The 21,502-nt window shown below is 43.6% G+C and overlaps 1 protein-coding gene across 2 annotated transcripts in view; it reads left to right on the forward strand.

Annotated features, from left to right (window-relative positions):
* Positions 1 to 21,502, forward strand: part of NDUFAF5 (NADH:ubiquinone oxidoreductase complex assembly factor 5) — a 174,042-nt gene that overhangs the window by 65,138 nt on the left and 87,402 nt on the right. For both annotated transcript variants that reach the window (XM_078649560.1, XM_078649559.1), the window contains one exon: positions 5,610 to 5,649. In XM_078649560.1, the coding sequence (XP_078505686.1) occupies positions 5,610 to 5,649 (40 nt within the window). The remainder of the gene's footprint in view (positions 1 to 5,609; positions 5,650 to 21,502) is intronic.

A 21,502-nucleotide genomic window follows, 5' to 3' on the forward strand; every position in this document is an offset into this window, starting at 1 on the left:
CGTTGAAAGACAACTATGCACTGTACTGGCCAAAAGAAAGTTTTTGATAACATGTATTTTAATGTTGTGTAGCATAACGATGTTTTTGACTGGCTATACTCTATTCGTATTCCAAGTTACCTTTTCAAATGACACCCGGCCACAGCCTCCTCCTACTATCTCTCCACACTACTTTCACCCTCTACCTGAACACGAATCTGCCAGAAGACTCGAATTTGTAAATAACTCATTCATTCAACTCCTACACCATCACCAGTCCATCATGAACACATCGAACTGTTGGATATGTGGACTCATGCCACACACGACTGATAAGGGTATCCCACACTTCATCCTGCCATTCAGCTATTATGGTTCTCTGTGGGCTTTTCAGACCATGTTCCTGTTCGCCCTAGAACCATACCCAACCCGTTCTACTGAAAGTGATTCCAGTAACAAGGCACTAATAGCAGGGATAAGAAATATGAGTAGAGAGTTCGACACCTATCTTACGATTCCCAAAGATGAACTCACTCCGTACACTCGTTGGAACGTAACTAAATATGGGGTTTACCTGAGTAAGAGCCAGACAGCAAAGAAATCCCGCCCAGTTTGGATAGTACCCAACCGAGGTCACTTATGCTTACAAGGTATCGGCAGGGATCCCAAAGCTCAATTAGGAAAGAGTATATGCGCGGAAACATATGTGTTCGCTTCCCGAACTTGCCCTATACTATTAGCAGCCAAAGGCACGTATTTCGTCTGCCATGACCAAGCCCACACCTGGTTGCCCCCTGACTTCTCTGGTACATGCTTTATCGCATTTCTGCTGCCTCCCACCTACACAGCCAGAGCAGATTACCATCGGACAAGGACAGCTAGAGGTGTCGTGAGTAAAGACGACACCGCGGGTCAGGAATTCGCTGACTTCGCAAAGGGTTTTCTGCCATTTTGGGGGCCTATGGTGAACAGCAGGAATATTCGCCAGTTATCGAGGATAGTTGAATCCGCCGTGAGTACAACGGCCGGAGCTCTTGGCAACTTGACGACCGAACTTCAGTCGGATCGACTTATGACCCTTCAGAACCGAGTTGCCCTAGATATCATACTCGCCGATCGTGGTGGTGTGTGTAGAGTGATCCAATCCAGTTGTTGCATTTTCATCCCTGATAACGCACCGACAGTGTACCAGGCCATCTCTAAGTTGCACGAGATATCTGGTTCCCTTCACGTAGAAAAAGGGGACTGGTCCTTACTAGGGTGGTTCTGGGGACTGATCGCCACCTGGGGATGGAAAACACTGATCTTCATTGGGATGATCTTAGCACTTCTGTTTATGTTCTGCCTATGTGTACAGTGTGCTCCGGCACTATGTGGCCTCTGTGCTACCTCATGTGTACGGAAGCCTGTGTCAAGGGACGAACTGAGCAACAGAATGATGCTACAGCAGCATCTCCACGAATTCCTTCATACAGATTTAGACTCGGATTAACATGAATCATTGCCTTATATGAGGGCAAAAGGAGGGTCTGTGGTTCTGAAATTCTGGACCCTACTGTTGTCCCGGTATCGAGGCCCGATATCCGTGTCCCGAAACATCAACGTACCATGACGAATTTGGTGTCGACGAACCGATAATGATTAGGACATCATTCCTATGTATTTGCGTCATGATCGAGGCATGCTAACACCCCTGAATCGTAGTTTCCGTCCCAACCCCCAGACTCCATTTTGTAAACGGTATCCATCTTGTGTCTTGCCCTCATGATAAGTCAATTAAAGGTCGAGCTTGATCTAAAAGGACACATCCACCTTCCCTGACTTCCCCCTGACCTGTCCCAACTGACTCCCTTGCCTCCAGCCAAACCTGTTTAGGCAGCTCCTCGCCCAGTGGCCAAACCCGATAGCATCAATGTACAACATACCATAAACCATTCACCGCGCACAGATCATGTTTTCTACACACATACACACCTGTCCACGCTCCCTGTTTATGGCCAGTTTTATTACTAGGAGGTGCCTTCCTTTATTGGGGCTTCACCGATATCTGATGGGAGTTCCGGGCTTGGCTGAGTAATCTATCACGAATTTGACATCTAAAATACGGGCTTGCCTACATGACTTCGCTCTTTTGTATTATTGTAGAAATATGTGTATAGCCATATCATAAACTCAAGAATTCTTGCCTGCAGCTATTATTTTTGTGTATAAGGAGAAGGCTGGTTCTGTAAAAACGAACAGTCTCCTGAGAACACATGACCCGTGTTTGTCGTGCTTCTAGGACACCTGTTACTTGGTAGCTATCAATAAAACTTGATCTCTGACTCGACTAGAAGACTCCGTGTTTCTGTGGTCCGGAACAGGGAGAACTCAGAGGTCTTCGGGTGTTATCCCCTGGCACCAAACGGGTTCCTAAAAACCCGTTACCTCAATTTCCTGTTCCTTAAATTTTAGAAATGTCATTCTTTATCCGTAATTGTATTCGATTTAACCCACACTTCATCCTTCCTTCATCACACTTTTGATAGATGCAACCAAAGACAAGGTAAGAGCACCATGTATATCTCTTGTGCACAACCCAAATCACTAGCATAGGGTTCACTGCATATGCAGTGCTTCTGACCAAACACTTTCCTCAAGGTGTAGCATGCTACTTCTCTGATAATGCATTTCGTATTTGGCAGCGAGGTAAGACTCACTATACAAAAGCATTTACAAGTACATTCTTAATCAAGGACTTAAAGATGAGTAAAATTATTTTCGTGCCACAAGGCCAAGATAGCGTTCAGTAAGTAAACTAGGAATTTTAGTTTATGTGTTGCTATTGGGTCCCTCGCAAACTAAACTATTGTCTGCTTTGAGAAAATAATAATTGTTTACACACCTCTGCCACTTGCATTTCAGATGCAATTCTCCCTCTAATATTGCTAGTTCATGATAGGTAAATTGTAAATGCTTCCACACCTTTTGTTTCTTGCCTTTCACAAGCAATTTTCCAAGCATTTGTAAGTTTAAGAGCGATTCAGCAGAAATAAATCTGTTATTAGTCTTGCAAATGTTTGGATTAAAGGACTGTAAAATAGTCCCCTACTGATTATGGACCACTTAGGTGAAGAGGGTAGGATTGTGTTGTAAGGTAAATATCTCATCAATTATCCCTCTCAACAAAATAATCAATGTAGCTACTTTTCCCGTATTCAGCCTGTCTCACATCATACTCACCACTCTGCATCTGAATGAGGTATGCTTCTTTCTGCGAAACGTACATTTCACAATACAAACGACTCATTTTTGTTTTCAAAGGCATCCATTGAACTGCCTCCCCTCTCTTCCTGTAAATTACAGCCTATACCCCATTCCACTTGTAATAATTTGCGAATCTGTATATTCTTACTGTACCTAATAACGTTTGATATTTTGAAAATCTTCACTTTCTAATTGCTTAGTCCACTTTCCTGGAATGTCTCTTTTCAACCAAGAGCTTTCCTGACTCTGCCAAAGTTCAAAGGAACATTAGAGCCCACATTTTGGCTCTTACGAACCAAAAGCAATTTAAATTGCTCCTCACTTTTCGTTCTCTTTTTTCGTTTTTTGTGATTTTTACTCCCTCAACTCAGTTATGGCCCTAATTTTAATGTGTATATTCCTATACATTGAGAATCAAGTGCATGCCATGTATTGTATGAGCATTCAATCCATTAATGCATCAGTGTTTATTATCACATCCCTCCCTTTCTTTCATTCACCTCGTTGGTATGTACCATCTTGTTGCTAGGAACAGCAATATTGTCATATTTTGTTTTTAAATTTAATTTACTAAGTAATAGGGCCTGCCTTTGCTACCTGACGAGGCTGGTGGTGCATGCAATTCAGGACTGCTGTATAATTGGCTAAACAGAAGAGGGGCTTTTCGGCTATTTTTCCAAAACTTCAAAAATCTTTCTTTAGTCTTAAATGTGCTATGATAATAGTCCATAGCAAACACTGATGGGCATGTAGCCTTCTGCCCCCAAATTGCTTGACTCTGACTAGGTTGTAGGTGAAAAGGATTTGAGAGGCAAACCTAAGCATTTTAGAGGGTTGGTAGGACTGGATAATCTTAAGATTTTAAGAGGTGCAACAGTGAAACACATTGCGGGCCGCTCCTGTGTTTTGAAGATAGCCTGTCTCACAAGGAGCTAATTAATGAAACAAGAAAAACGAAGCTGTGAACCCTAGAATGTGTTTGATTTTCAATTAGTTGAGTACGGTAAGCCAATCTGTATCCAGGATGATTGATTTGTCTCATCAGGTTTTGTGGGTCCATCTGCTCAGATGTGAAGATTACCCAGAATGATCTGTCACTTAGAGATTGAAAGGATCGGTCAGGTGAGGTGAGTAAGGTCTCTTGAACGTATGAAGACTGTTCGGTCTGGTGGTAGCTTAGGGTGCCTGAGGGCTGGCAAGGCATTTAGCAAGCAGATATTCTAAAGTCTCATGATGTCCACCTTCCATTCCCTAAAAGGAGTAAGGCATGACAGACCAGGGTTACCCCTCGAGCATCCAGCATATTTGTAAGTATTATTTCAGTGTGAACATGGTGTCCAGTATGCGAAAAGCCGGCATCTTTAAACCTTATTTCTGTGATTAGTAGGTGATCTGAAATATAATCCTGCTTTAACCTTAAACTTTCCCATAGCAGGCTGTGTGGTAGTTCATCCATTTTAAGCATGAACTCTGCCTTTTGCCATAACTACCATCATGTATTATATAATTTATTTTGCCGTTTGGAGTGTATGGAAATAGGAGTCGGACGCCTGCCTTCTAGTTTATGTTGTTATGCTGTTAGCTCGAACATCAGCAAATACTTCCTTAGAGCAAGAGCTGTTAAAAAGAGATCTAGATCAGGAAATATAGCATACAGTGGATTCAACCATACAGTGCCACATGCTGGAACATCCAGTTGTAAGCAATACAGTACTATTCAGAAAAGTGTGTGTGTGATGTCTGAAATGCATCTACCATCTTACCGTTTAAATAAAGCTTTGTGCTTGGTCTGACACCATAACAATGAATCATGGTGGCATATAAAAAGCCAGCACCAACTGCTTGAGACCCTTTTTTCTGGGGATACATGAGTTTAGGCGACCAACAGTCGTTTTCAGCCACTCTGTAACTTCAATGGAATATATAAGAGAAGCTTTTTCGATCTAAGATCTTTTCTTTAAAATTCTATGAATACACATAAAACAACAGAGGTAGGGACCATGAAGAACAAGAAGGTATTCTTTATTGAACAGTTATACGCAGTGCACTTCTTTGAGATTCGGAAGTGTACATGTAATCACATATGGACCAATGAAACTTTGTCTTTAATAACTACTATGTCTGGTATTGGTGCAGTTTTTGGCAGGATCTCATAAGGAGGTCATGCGAGCTGTGCATAATTTGATAGAATGGTTGATGAAGGCATATGTTGAAGGTGCTGTACCATTTATTTAATAAGGTAAAATTAATATTAATAATTTTTAGTTCATTGAAATTACTATTATTATCATAAGTAGGTTTTGTTGTTTGAAATGATTCCTTGGTTCAAAGGTTAAAAATTGCTTGTTATTTTGATGATGATACCCTGTTTCTTCTCGTTGTAGCTTGCATTGGGTGAACGACCTTCCAGGAGCATTTAGGGAGGTAAGAACCAGGTACACTGACATACATTGTAATACATTTTTCTCTTACCATGTCAGGTTTTTTACCTTCATTTTATTATGTTACCGTACAACATCTCATTCTAACTCAAATTAGAGTAACATACCTTTTCAGCTACATGATGGTGTTAATGTGTGCAGTCTTGAGGAGGAGTGATGCAAAATTCAATGGTAAATATGGCTATAAAAGTGTATGGTTAATACATCATTAATAGTTCTGTGAATTCTTATGGTTATTCATGCTTCTCCCCTCATCATTGAGGCACTACAGCACACTATACATGTGAAATGTTCCCAGTGCGCAGGAATTGTGGAATGTTTTGCTGTATCTTCGGCTCAGTCTCTATTGAGCAGCTAAATTACGGGAAACATCATTTACTACGAAGGCATTACCATGCGTAACGTTTACTACGGCACACTTACCACACAAACGTCTTTTCAACGCGGGTGCATTCCACGACCGTCATTACCACGCAAATTTAATTACTTACAGATTTCGTTCCTTCATCTTGCGTGTCGTGTAAGTAAAAGGTCCAATAAAAAAACGGGGGCTTGGAGGGCCTGGGGGGGTCTCCCCCCCCACACAAAAAAACAAGCGGATATTAAAAAATAAATTAGAAGAAAACTTAAAAAAACGCTCTACAATGCCTCAAAACGAAAAAGGAAAGAGCCTCACCAACAAGGAGACGTGTACGTCATAATAGAAGTCCTTTATCAGTTTTGATAGACGTGTTTTGACTCTTGTTTCCGTGGTAGGTGGAAGAAAGGGCTGATGGTGAAAGACGTACAGGGGTCAGATAAGAATCTAAACTTTGTTAATAAAGGTATTATATAAGCGCATTATGAAAAATAGAAATATTAAATGTAAGGGAATCTGTTGTTTATTATTGTTTAAAACATCGATCTTTTCCTTCGTACTGCAGTTTTGAATAATTATGTAGCCTATCAATATCATTATGTAAATTTCAATGGGACGTGAGATGTTTCGTAACGTTATTATTGCGGTGTAAAAACATGTTTTGTAAAATGCTGCGTGGTAAAGACACATGCGAAGTAAAATTCACTTCAGAAGTATATAATCCTCAAGGGACACCTCAGTCGAGTTGCTTAGTGTAACATGAACTTCTGTGGTTTACATTAGATTATAGGCATAAAGCTGTACTGTGTATTAAGGAGTATCTGGCTTCTACAATTGCTTATAACCATATCAGCTCTTGCACATCATGATTTATTTTTCTGATAATGAAAAACTAAATGATAGTCAGCAAAGAAAACATTATTATTATTATTATATTTAAGTTTATAGAGCGCACAGCTACCCGAAGGTTTCCCGGCGCTATGGACCAGATTGAGGGAGAGAACCAGCTGAAAGAATACGGGAAAGCAGTTATTGGTTAAATAACCAGGTTTTAACCTCTCTGCGAAACTTGAGATAACAAGATTCAGTACGTAAAGATAAGGGAAGGGAGTTCCAGAGGGAGGGGGCCAGACAAGAGAATGAGCGACCACCCATTCTGGCTCATTTGACCCTGGGAACCTGGAACCTATGCTGATTGGATGAACGAAGAGTGTGGGGTGGACAGTACTGGTGAACTAAAGTGCTACGGTAGAGTGGGGCCCGACCTGCATTAATTCTGTGCATAAAGCACAGGGCCTTGAATTTCGTGCGGCTTTCAATACGGAGCCAGTGCAGGTTACGTAGAGAATTAGAAGTGGAGGATTTATTAGGAAGTTTACAGAGCAGCCGGACCGCCATATTCTGGACTGTCTGTAGTTTGCGGGTCACCTCTTTGCATGTCCCCAGGAGAAGAACGTTGCCGTAGTCCAGTCTAGAGGTAATTTAGGCCTGGACTACGGTTTTCTGTGTCTCCTGCGGAAGCATCCAAATTATCTTTCTAAGCCACTTGATGATAGTGATGCAGGTAGTGGAGGTTTTAACCACGTGGTGCTTCATAGATAACTGGTCATCAAAAATGATGCCAAGATTTCGTGCTGTTCTAGAAGGAACGGGGAGGGTGCCTATTTGCGTCGGCCAATGGTGAGGCCCCCATAAGGTAGTATTATGGCCAAACAAAACGAGCTCTGCTTTCCCCCCGTTCAATTTTAGTTTGTTTTCATGCATCCACGCGGCGATGTTACTAAGCCCTACGCAGAGAGAGGATGGGGAGGAGTGATGTCCCATCGAAAGAGAGTAGATGATCCGAGTGTCATCGGCATATGAATAAATGGTGAGCCCAGCTTGCTCCGCAATAGTGGCCAAAGATCTAACATATAAGTTAAAAAGTAGGGGGCTCAGAATGGAGCCCTGGGGGACACTGTAAACAGATTTATAGATTTGAGAGGCCGATGAGGAGGAGAATACTTGAAAAGTACGATCTGAGAGGAAGCTAGCAAGCCAGTTGAGGGCTGAGCCGGTGATGCCAGATGACTTAAGGGCATTAAGAAGGATGGGATGGGAAACCGTGTCGAATGCAGCGCTTAAATCAAGCAAAATGAGTGCCACGGTTTCACCTTTGTCTACTCGGCATCGAATGGTTTCCGAAACCCCTAGCAGAGTAGATTCCGTTGAAAAGCCGGACCTGAAACCTGATTGAGATGAATGTAGGATGTTCCTTGATTCAACATGTTGGGTGAGTTGTGTATTAATGTGTTTTTCCAGAATTTTTGAAAAAACCGGGAGGAGTGAGATGCGGCGGAAATTGGATGGGTTATTGGGATCAGCATTCGCCTTTTTTAATAAGGGCACTATCATTGCATGTTTCCATGCAGAAGGTACCTTGGCTTCTCTGAGGGAGGTGTTAAGTAGATCCAGAATTAGGTTGAGCGAGGAAGTGTCCAGGATTTTTAAAATTTGTGGGGGAAGTGGATCCAGTGGGGAACCGGATTTGATATTACTGATAATGTCATGAAGTGTAGTGCTATTAAGGGGGTCCCAAGTACAGATCTGCTGTGAGGGTGCGGGGTTTGTATCCTCTGAGGCCACAGGTTCACAGAGGATCACTGGATCAGGTACCTTGGGGAGACTGATCTGCTGTGAGGGCATGGAGTGCATATCCTCTGATGCCTCAGGTTCACAGAGAGTAACTGGATCAGGTAATTTAGAGGGAAGGTGGGGGGGGGGGGTCGGTGTTCCAAAGTCAGTGTAAATAGTGTCAATTTTGGAGATAAAAAATTCTGGCAAAGAGTTACTTTGTGTAGCATCTAGACAAGGAGCTTTGGGCTGACATGATGCGCCCGAAAGTTCCTGTACAACCTTAAAAAGCGCCTTTGGGTGATTTTGTGCCTCAAGAATAGTTAGGTTAACATATTCCATTTTGGCAGTATTGCAGAGTGAGTGATATTTGATTAAGGCGGTCTTATAAGTTTGCTTAGAACATAAATCATAATTTATGCGCCACTTGCGCTCAAGGTTTTTGTAGATAGTTTTTTCTTTTTTCAGCAAGTCTGTGAACCAGGGCGCAGGCGGGTGATGCAGGTTGTACTTTTGCTTACGCTGAGGTAAGCAAGCATTGGCAGCATAAGTAACATGTCTCTGTCTTGATGGTTAGGACAGAATGGCAGCATGCATTTTCAATAACTAAATTCAAATTCAACTGGAATCGAGAAATGACTAATTTAGTGTGTGTGTGTGTGTGTGAGATAGATATATATATATATATATATATATATATATATATATATATATATATATATATATATATATATATATATATAAAATCATTCTCTCCACCTCATAGAGGGTTCCTCACCTCTCCAGTTGCGAAGATTAACCAGGGACACAGCGAGATTCTTAGCAGGTAATCTTTATTTACAAGAACATAGGCAGACCGGTTTCGGCGTGTGCCTTCCTCAATGCCTGGTTTGTAAATGTTCAGACACCCACACAGGGATTTCTTTTAACGCTCCTCCTCCTAGTGGTGGCGGGGCTCACCTGCATTGGATTGTCTGTGTATGCAAGTGTTGGGGACTACCAGTCCCAGAATACAACATACCGGCAGTCCAAATGCAGCGGTGGGGCTTCACGTTCGTGTTCACAAAAATTGTGGCTGCCAGTTACTCATGCTCTCTGCCACTGCCTCCGAGGGACTGCATCTGTAGGCTCAGGTCGGGCACCGGCATCTTTCCGTGCCCTCTGTGCTTACTGTTGTTCCGTGCACTTCTCTTCCTCAGCGGTTATAGTGGCGGGCCGTGGCTTACTCCGGCATTTCGGCCATAACTCAGTTCATTTCCCATGTTATCCACGGCCACTTGCGAGAGGGTCTCTGGTGCGCGTCAAAGGAACCGCGCTCAACAAGGAATCATTCTCTCCACCTCATAGAGGGTTCCTCACCTCTCTTGTTGCGAAGATTAACCAGGGACACAGCGAGATTCTTGGCAGGTAATCTTTATTTACAAGAACATAGGCAGACCGGTTTCGGCGTGTGCCTTCCTCAATGCCTGGTTCGTAAATGTTCAGACACCCACACAGGGATTTCTTTTAACGCTCCTCCTCCTAGTGGTGGCGGGGCTCACCTGGCTTGAACGCGGAGACGCCGAATGGATTTACTCTCCACGCCGGTGCCTTCCGATTCATTCGCAACACCACGCAACCTCATGGGGACAACTCATAACCATACCGAAACCTCTGATCCCTGAGTCTCCAGCGCCTTACGTCCCCGGGCCATCATCGATTCCCGCCCCAACGTGATTGGCTACAATTAATTTGCAATCTCAACCCTTTCCTGGACATTCCCAGATGGTCTAACTAAGACGACGAGCGCCAATCAAATAGGTCGATAGCCCCATACCTGTCCTGATGAAGACCCCGCCGCAAGGGTTCCACTAATTCCTGCATAATAGTGGGTCGAAACGTCGACAACCGGTCTCTACATTCCAGCCCCTTTCTCCGCAATCGTGTCATTTATGAACTATTGGGGGCATGTGATGTTCAAATTGACCAACTTGATTTACTTTCTTATGTACATTTCAATTAATGTGTCAATGTTTCAGATAACTGTCTGTTTTTATGGTCACTTCTCCCTACCTGCACAAACCTCACTTACCACCTCCCCAACTCCTGGGCACTGATCAACCGTTTTATAATAAGAATTGTTGGATACTATATCCTAGCTGTGTCTACTCTGTGAATTAAACATTGTAGACCCATCAACTGCATTACTATTATTATTTAATTTTGTTGTCATTAGTTAATTCAACACTGGGACCCCTTTCCTCTTTGTATCAGGTCGGGCACCGGCATCTTTCCGTGCCCTCTGTGCTTACTGTTGTTCCGTGCACTTCTCTTCCTCAGCGGTTATAGTGGTGGGCCGTGGCTTACTCCGGCATTTCGGCCATAACTCAGTTCATTTCCCATGTTATCCACGGCCACTTGCGAGAGGGTCTCTGGTGCGCGTCAAAGGAACCGCGCTCAACATGGAATCATTCTCTCCACCTCATAGAGGGTTCCTCACCTCTCCTGTTGCGAAGATTAACCAGGGACACAGCGAGATTCTTGGCAGGTAATCTTTATTTACAAGAACATAGGCAGACCGGTTTCGGCGTGTGCCTTCCTCAATGCCTGGTTCGTAAATGTTCAGACACCCACACAGGGATTTCTTTTAACGCTCCTCCTCCTAGTGGTGGCGGGGCTCACCTGCATTGGATTGTCTCAGTGTATGCAAGTGTTGGGGACTACCAGTCCCAGAATACAACATACCGGCAGTCCAAATGCAGCGGTGGGGCTTCACGTTCGTGTTCACAAAAATTGTGGCTGCCAGTTACTCATGCTCTCTGCCACTGCCTCCGAGGGACTGCATCTGTAGGCTCAGGTCGGGCACCGGCATCTTTCCGTGCCCTCTGTGCTTACTGTTGTTCCGTGCACTTCTCTTCCTCAGCGGTTATATTGGCGGGCCGTTGCTTACTCCGGCATTTCGGCCATAACTCAGTTCATTTCCCATGTTATCCACGGCCACTTGCGAGAGGGTCTCTGGTGCGCGTCAAAGGAACCGCGCTCAACATGGAATCATTCTCTCCACCTCATAGAGGGTTCCTCACCTCTCCTGTTGCGAAGATTAACCAGGGACACAGCGAGATTCTTGGCAGGTAATCTTTATTTACAAGAACATAGGCAGACCGGTTTCGGCGTGTGCCTTCCTCAATGCCTGGTTCGTAAATGTTCCGACACCCACACAGGGATTTCTTTTAACGCTCCTCCTCCTAGTGGTGGCGGGGCTCACCTGCATTGGATTGTCTCAGTGTATGCAAGTGTTGGGGACTACCAGTCCCAGAATACAACATACCGGCAGTCCAAATGCAGAGGTGGGGCTTCACGTTCGTGTTCACAAAAATTGTGGCTGCCAGCTACTCATGCTCTCTGCCACTGCCTCCGAGGGACTGCATCTGTAGGCTCAGGTCGGGCACCGGCATCTTTCCGTGCCCTCTGTGCTTACTGTTGTTCCGTGCACTTCTCTTCCTCAGCGGTTATAGTGGCGGGCCGTGGCTTACTCCGGCATTTCGGCCATAACTCAGTTCATTTCCCATGTTATCCACGGCCACTTGCGAGAGGGTCTCTGGTGCGCGTCAAAGGAACCGTGCTCAACATGGAATCATTCTCTCCACCTCCTAGAGGGTTCCTCACCTCTCCTGTTGCGAAGATTAACCAGGGACACAGCGTGATTCTTGGCAGGTAATCTTTATTTACAAGAACATAGGCAGACCGGTTTCGGCGTGTGCCTTCCTCAATGCCTGGTTCGTAAATGTTCAGACACCCACACAGGGATTTCTTTTAACGCTCCTCCTCCTAGTGGTGGCGGGGCTCACCTGCATTGGATTGTCTGTGTATGCAAGTGTTGGGGACTACCAGTCCCAGAATACAACATACCGGCAGTCCAAATGCAGCGGTGGGGCTTCACGTTCGTGTTCACAAAAATTGTGGCTGCCAGTTACTCATGCTCTCTGCCACTGCCTCCGAGGGACTGCATCTGTAGGCTCAGGTCGGGCACCGGCATCTTTCCGTGCCCTCTGTGCTTACTGTTGTTCCGTGCACTTCTCTTCCTCAGCGGTTATAGTGGCGGGCCGTGGCTTACTCCGGCATTTCGGCCATAACTCAGTTCATTTCCCATGTTATCCACGGCCAATTGCGAGAGGGTCTCTGGTGCGCGTCAAAGGAACCGCGCTCAACATGGAATCATTCTCTCCACCTCATAGAGGGTTCCTCACCTCTCCTGTTGCGAAGATTAACCAGGGACACAGCGAGATTCTTGGCAGGTAATCTTTATTTACAAGAACATAGGCAGACCGGTTTCGGCGTGTGCCTTCCTCAATGCCTGGTTCGTAAATGTTCAGACACCCACACAGGGATTTCTTTTAACGCTCCTCCTCCTAGTGGTGGCGGGGCTCACCTGGCTTGAACGCGGAGACGCCGAATGGATTTACTCTCCACGCGGGTGCCTTCCGATTCATTCGCAACGCCACGCAACCTCATGGGGACAACTCATAACCATACCGAAACCTCTGATCCCTGAGTCTCCAGCGCCTTACGTCCCTGGGCCATCATCGATTCCCGCCCCAACGTGATTGGCTACAATTAATTTGCAATCTCAACCCTTTCCTGGACATTCCCAGATGGTCTAACTAAGACGACGAGCGCCAATCAAATAGGTTGATAGCCCCACACCCGTCCTGATGAAGACCCCGCCGCAAGGGTTCCACTAATTCCTGCATAATAGTGGGTCGAAACGTCGACAACCGGTCTCTACATTCCAGGCCCTTTCTCCGCAATCGTGACATTTATGAACTATTGGGGGCATGTGATGTTCAAATTGACCAACTTGATTTACTTTCTTATGTACATTTCAATTAATGTGTCAATGTTTCAGATAACTGTCTGTTTTTATGGTCACTTCTCCCTACCTGCACAAACCTCACTTACCACCTCCCCAACTCCTGGGCACTGATCAACCGTTTTATAATAAGAATTGTTGGATACTATATCCTAGCTGTGTCTACTCTGTGAATTAAACATTGTAGACCCATCAACTGCATTACTATTATTATTTAATTTTGTTGTAATTAGTTAATTCAACACTGGGACCCCTTTCCTCTTTGTATCAGGTCGGGCAACGGCATCTTTCCGTGCCCTCTGTGCTTACTGTTGTTCCGTGCACTTCTCTTCCTCAGCGGTTATAGTGGCGGGCCGTGGCTTACTCCGGCATTTCGGCCATAACTCAGTTCATTTCCCATGTTATCCATGGCCACTTGCGAGAGGGTCTCTGGTGCGCGTCAAAAGAACCGCGCTCAACATGGAATCATTCTCTCCACCTCATAGAGGGTTCCTCACCTCTCCTGTTGCGAAGATTAACCAGGGACACAGCGAGATTCTTGGCAGGTAATCTTTATTTACAAGAACATAGGCAGACCGGTTTCGGCGTGTGCCTTCCTCAATGCCTGGTTCGTAAATGTTCAGACACCCACACAGGGATTTCTTTTAACGCTCCTCCTCCTAGTGGTGGCGGGGCTCACCTGCATTGGATTGTCTCAGTGTATGCAAGTGTTGGGGACTACCAGTCCCAGAATACAACATACCGGCAGTCCAAATGCAGCGGTGGGGCTTCACGTTCGTGTTCACAAAAATTGTGGCTGCCAGTTACTCATGCTCTCTGCCACTGCCTCCGAGGGACTGCATCTGTAGGCTCAGGTCGGGCACCGGTATCTTTCCGTGCCCTCTGTGCTTACTGTTGTTCCGTGCACTTCTCTTCCTCAGCGGTTATAGTGGCGGGCCGTGGCTTACTCCGGCATTTCGGCCATAACTCAGTTCATTTCCCATGTTATCCACGGCCACTTGCGAGAGGGTCTCTGGTGCGCGTCAAAGGAACTGCGCTCAACATGGAATCATTCTCTCCACCTCATAGAGGGTTCCTCACCTCTCCTGTTGCGAAGATTAACCAGGGACACAGCGAGATTCTTGCCAGGTAATCTTTTTTTACAAGAACATAGGCAGACCGGTTTCGGCGTGTGCCTTCCTCAATGCCTGGTTCGTAAATGTTCAGACACCCACACAGGGATTTCTTTTAACGCTCCTCCTCCTAGTGGTGGCGGGGCTCACCTGCATTGGATTGTCTCAGTGTATGCAAGTGTTGGGGACTACCAGTCCCAGAATACAACATACCGGCAGTCCAAATGCAGCGGTGGGGCTTCACGTTCGTGTTCACAAAAATTGTGGCTGCCAGTTACTCATGCTCTCTGCCACTGCCTCCGAGGGACTGCATCTGTAGCCTCAGGTCGGGCACCGGCATCTTTCCGTGCCCTCTGTGCTTACTGTTGTTCCGTGCACTTCTCTTCCTCAGCGGTTATAGTGGCGGGCCGTTGCTTACTCCGGCATTTCGGCCATAACTCAGTTCATTTCCCATGTTATCCACGGCCACTTGCGAGAGGGTCTCTGGTGCGCGTCAAAGGAACCGCGCTCAACATGGAATCATTCTCTCCACCTCATAGAGGGTTTCTCACCTCTCCTGTTGTGAAGATTAACCAGGGACACAGCGAGATTCTTGACAGGTAATCTTTTTTTATTTTTATTTTTTTTTATTTTATATATATTTCAAAGTCAAGTGCTCCTTCTGGAAGCTCCGCCCATCGTCCGGTGGCGCGATGATCGCCGTCAGCGCACAGACAGACATGTAATTGTAAAAGTAAGTCCAATAACACGCGCTCTCAGAAATTTTGCCCGAAAAGAATTTAATTGAGGTTACGCGTTTCGAAAGTGAAACTTCCTTGTTCACACGAGGAACCCATTGCAATGCTTGGGTTTACATAGTAACAGTACTGGCAATAGAAAGCAGACTACAAGGTATGTAGTCAGCGGCCATTTTAATTTACAAGCCATAGTGAATTCATACGTGCTTCTGTCCGTATGTATACAAAATACTTATGTACATATATACAATGGCATTTATATGCGATTACACTTGCATGTCCTGACAGTCCTGAAATACTAAGCTTGGTTTCAGCAACTATTTTACATACAATTTTAACATAGTGAAACTGCCGCATATCTTGAGATACCTCTGTATAATTGCAAATAAAACGTACTGTGCGTTTTATATCATCTTAAAATGAATATGTGCATATGTACAGTTGTAAGTGAAAGTAAACACAAACTTAGGTATCGTAGATCCTGTCAAGATATAGGAAAATCGAAAGTACTCGTAAGCGCTATGAAGTGCTAAGAACTGAGATAAGTAAAGACCACTGGTAGTGATTGAGCGGGACCGGTCTGCTGACGATACAGGGACTGCTGGGAGCGTAGAGACATCTGATGCCTCGGTGCTGTGCTTCAATTACACATGCTTTAGCTCTAGTGGCTAAGTGGTGAACAGACAGAAAAAATCAGGACCAGACTTAATACTATACAGACAATATACGTGAGAAATCCAATACTCTATATATCTATACTACTATTATAAAGAGAGAACACACACCTTTGAGCCAGGTAAACTCGGGAACCACAGCGCCAATCAAAGCACCCAATACATCATAGGAAACGTCAGGGTAAGCAGATGGACATAGGCGATATACCATAAAAAAATATACCTTAGAAGGGAAAAGTACGTTCTTTCAGAAAGTAGTCCCTTGGAAGTAGCGCCATGTAGCGCCATGTCTGAGGTGGGCGTGTGCGTTTAATGCGTGATGACATCACAGTCACGTGTCCGCCATGTTAGTAAAGGGCTCGGAGAGCGCACAGGAGCGTGGCCAGGAGCGGGCAGGACAGGAGCGCCAAACCGACAGACTACGGAGTCCGACATGCCAAAAGCGGACAGGAGCGTGGGCAAAAGCGGGCAGGAGCGCCAAACCAACAGCCTCCGGAGTCAGGACAGGGGCGTGGGCAGAAGCGGCCAGGAGCAACGAAACGAGTGTGGGCAGAAGCGGCCAGGAGCAAGGAAACGGGGGCAAGGAAACAACACCCTGCTCACGTGATGCTGGTGAGTACGCTCTGCTGCTCCCGCTGCTGGCCGCTCTGCTGCTCGTCTCCTGCAGCTGGCCGCTCTGCTGCTCGTCTCCTGGAGCGGTGCTGCCCCCAGCCCCCTTCTGCCCCGGACAACGTCGGGGCGGGCTGCATATATATTTATATATATATATATATATATCTCAAACACCCCGTCACTTTATTCGCGCTCTGGACACACTCCAGCCAGGAAGGAAGCCAACGGACACGGACCAATTGTAGTGCTCCAAATTTTATTACAGGTGCAGGAGAAGTCTCATGACGTTTCGGCTCGCAAGAGCCTTGTTCACATGACAATGTCCCATTTAAGAAAACACCATTATATACTGCCAGTGATTGGATGATTCTCGTCACATGAGAGGGTAAACTTGTGTCATAGTGAACATAGAAGAGATACTAGTAATACTAGTCTGTCTTTAAAGTGCCTATTAAAAACACATTAAAAGATCAGGGTTTTGGGGTGCAAAACTACGGTAAAATACCATTATGCTACCCTAAAATCATCATTTATGTGAATAATAGTAATCAAACAATATATGTAAAAGTTTCCCATCATTTACATTTTCTGAGCCATTAGGACTAGTTATACGATATAAGTGAAATACCCAAATTTTAAATACATTATATACAGTAAACTTATATACAACAAAGTGCAAATGCATGTTGTTTTCAGCTGTGCAAAACCTGCAGTTGTGCAAATATAGTTGTGCAAACAATAGCAAAAGTGCAAGTGCTTGCAATGTGCAAAATATCGCTTAATAGTGCAAAGGTTTGTTAAATGTTAACTGAGGATGGAACCAGTTTATATAGGGACCATCCTATCTAACATACCGTATATTGTACGTTAAAATTAATAACCACAGTAATAAAATATGGTTAAAAGTATTTACAAATCATCAACTTTCTAGTCCTATGTAAAAACATTTGATGAGAATGATCATATAAAGCATTTCATTTGTTGAAAACCCACTGATTCTTAAGTTTTTTCCTTTCCTATGTCACTATGATAATATATTGGTGATCACCATAAGTTAAGTGTCCTGCAGCGGTGCTGCCCCCAGCCCCCTTCTGCCCCGGACAACGTCGGGCGGGCTGTGTCTATATATATATATATATATATATATATATATATATATATATATATATATATATATATATATATATATATATATATATATATATATATATATATATATATGTGTGTGTGTGTGTGTATATGTGCTAACGCTCCCTCGATGCACCGCACAAACAGCACTCACAGGAAGAAAAAACGGACACCAATCCGGTAATCTGTGCAGCACAGTTTCTTTTTTTTTATCATTGCAGTGTCAAGGGTGCCGCGATCCCACGCGTTTCGGCGATCCTGTCGCCTTGCTCACCAGATGAAAGTGTTTATTAGTGCAAACATTTTAAATTAAACATAACCAATCACCGCACTTTTCGTAACCGATCACATGGCCATCCTGCATAGCAATGAATATAGGTGACAGACTATGATCGAGGTTAATTTCACCTTGATAAAAAGACTGTGCTGGATAATATCTGCTTAAATGCAATAGCTCTACACATCCCCTTAAATTTTGAAATGTGCGTACTAAACATTGCAATATATTATGGATTTCAAAAATATATAATCCAAAATTTAATTACTAAAACAATAAATATTATGCTCAATTTTTTTAAAAACATAACATTCCAAAGCAATGAATACTCTTATTTAATACCTGCTTAAATGCATTTGATGTTTATATCCTCACAGAGTTATCATGGTGTAAACAATTTTACTAGTCCAGCTATTTGGTCACATGTGCAATATTCATATATAATAATAGCCAGCATGTTTGAAAAGTGCTTATGTGCTAAAAAGTGCAAAACGTGAATAAAAGTGCATTAGTCATAAATTATAGAGTATTCCCAGCCGGGAACCTCTGTTTCCTTTTTTCGAGAGAGAGAATCAGCATTTGTTAGGGATGGTATACATACAGTGATGCAGAGAAAACCGGCCAAAATACCAAAATTGATAAAGACAAGTTGAGTAATGAGATTACTATCAGTGCAAAATATGTCTATGCTAAAAATGCGTCGGGAAATAGTAAAAATCACAAATTCATGGTGATACACATAATTACCGACTGGTTGCAATGAAGACATAATAACTGCTACATTGAATATTTTGAATTTTCAACAGAACATTGTATCTCATAATGCAGGACTTTATTGTATAATTTACACAGATACTCGCTTGGTCTGTGTATGCTCAAAGGTAATGATACATGTCCTCACACATATTCAGACCTTGAGGGCTCTTTGTATCAAGTTCTAAAATATAGTGTGTTTCCAGTTGACGTAGAGCTTTGTCTCTGTTGCCTCCTCTTTTGTTGACGGGGACACTGTCAATTACAAAATAAGAGAGTACATTTAGATTGTTTTCATGCTCAGATTTGACGTGTCTAGCAACAGGATAAGTTTGTGTGTGTGTGTGTATATATATATATATATATATATATATATATGCAAAAAAGAAGGAGAGAACTCTGGGTAGGTCTCAGTTTAGGTGGAAAGCAGCTCCTGTTAGAGCACTCTCAACACCAGCGACACTCTAGATCTGCTCACCTCAAATGTCTGTTTTTCTATCAAAGTTTTTAAGCATAGAATTAGACAGTGCTATCCATGCCGAGATAGAAAATGACAAAGTCTTTCGCCATTTAAACAGCAAAGTCTTTAAGCATAGGACTAGTACAGTGCAGTCCTTGCCGAGCTGTCAAATAACAAAAGCCATTTATCACTCCAGGCACAATATTACAGCTTTGAATTGGTAAAATACCAACTCAAGCCAACCTGAAATGAATAAAAGCAACCCCTGACACAGTGTTTCGCTCTAATTAGAGCTCTTCAGAGAGGTATAGCTTTGTCCAGACACAAGGGAGCTCCCAGTATTAAGTCAAAACAAAACCCTTTCAGGCATAGAGTGACGCATAAATTATGCAAAAAAGAAGGAGAGAACTCTGGGTAGGTCTCAGTTTAGGTGGAAAGCAGCTCCTGTTAGAGCACTCTCAACACCAGCGACACTCTAGATCTGCTCACCTCAAATGTCTGTTTTTCTATCAAAGTTTTTAAGCATAGAATTAGACAGTGCTATCCTACCCAGAGTTCTCTCCTTCTTTTTTGCATAATTTATGCGTCACTCTATGCCTGAAAGGGTTTTGTTTTGACTTAATACTGGGAGCTCCCTTGTGTCTGGACAAAGCTATACCTCTCTGAAGAGCTCTAATTAGAGCGAAACACTGTGTCAGGGGTTGCTTTTATTCATTTCAGGTTGGCTTGAGTTGGTATTTTACCAATTCAAAGCTGTAATATTGTGCCTGGAGCGATAAATGGCTTTTGTTATTTGACAGCTCGGCAAGGACTGCACTGTACTAGTCCTATGCTTAAAGACTTTGCTGTTTAAATGGCGAAAGACTTTGTCATTTTCTATCTCGGCATGGATAGCACTGTCTAATTCTATGCTTAAAAACTTTGATAGAAAAACAGACATTTGAGGTGAGCAGATCTAGAGTGTCGCTGGTGTTGAGAGTGCTCTAACAGGAGCTGCTTTCCACCTAAACTGAGACCTACCCAGAGTTCTCTCCTTCTTTTTTGCATAATTTATGCTGTTGCAGGGTTTCTGTACTCACACAGAACTGTGCACAGAGGAGTGGAACCTCGGCAAATTAGGATGTCCCAAAACTTACCTTAGCAACCAACTCACCCCTTACCGAGCTAGCTACAGTGTCTCATTGGACATATCAAACACCCAATGTTTAGACAAACCAGAACATGAACTTACAGTACCTCAGGGTACGTGGGACTCATGAACACTCTTTCGTTATATTATCATTACAAACCAGATCATGGAGTAAAGAAGACACATGTGCATTTGAAATGTTTATTTACTAATGCCGTCTTCTCAGGCGCAGTATCTTTGATAATACAAGTATACTTATTATCAGTAGCAAAATTATCAGCATAGTTACTAAGACATAAAAAGCGAATGGTGACAGCATGTTAACATGCTGTAATGAATAAGAGTTAACAACACTTATATCTCACCCTCCCTAACACATATATTATATTATTATCTAAGAAGGTCTCTTTGGGTTGTTTTAGGGCGGGCCCATACCTTAGTGTCCTAGCATGAAGGAATCACATCAGCATACACCAGCTCTCTCTGCATGTGCACCGCATCAAGTGTGTTAACAATTCTCGTGCAAAGCAATATCAATCCCGCCTCAAGCCCAAGTTGGCAAAGGCTGCACTTGTGTTATGACTATGAAGGCGTGGAGATCAGACCTCATAACAATTCCATATCGTGTTGCTCCTGAAACTTCAGCACTCTCCGTGCAGACATGTTTTATTAAACAAGACTGATATCAGAGCAATAACATATTATTCTCACATACACCACGGCAAACCACTAGGTTGAAAGCTAAGTCAACAATTAAGGGTCGTGTGCAGAAGTTGCAAGAAAGGAAAAATGGCGTTTAAATCTCAAATGTACCTATGCTAACTTAACACGATATAAGGATATATAGGAGCTATACAACACCCCCCCATGATCCGAGAACGGACTAAATAAGGTAACAGAAGTGCCATCACATGAGAGCAGAATCCATTTATAAACGAGCATGAATAAAGATTCAATTATAAAAATTAATGCTAAAAAAATAGCCCACAAATATAATGTGGCTCAAGCCAATAGGCAAGGAAAAATAAAATGTCTTGACCAAAAGTCAATAAAGTCACGGAAATGCTATCAATCAGCATGTCAATTTGAGGCAGTGTCTAAGATAAGACCGTATATGAAAAGTAAGCTGCAACA

This window comes from Lissotriton helveticus, chromosome 6 (genome assembly GCF_964261635.1).
Source record: "Lissotriton helveticus chromosome 6, aLisHel1.1, whole genome shotgun sequence".
Taxonomy (NCBI): Eukaryota; Metazoa; Chordata; class Amphibia; order Caudata; family Salamandridae; genus Lissotriton; species Lissotriton helveticus.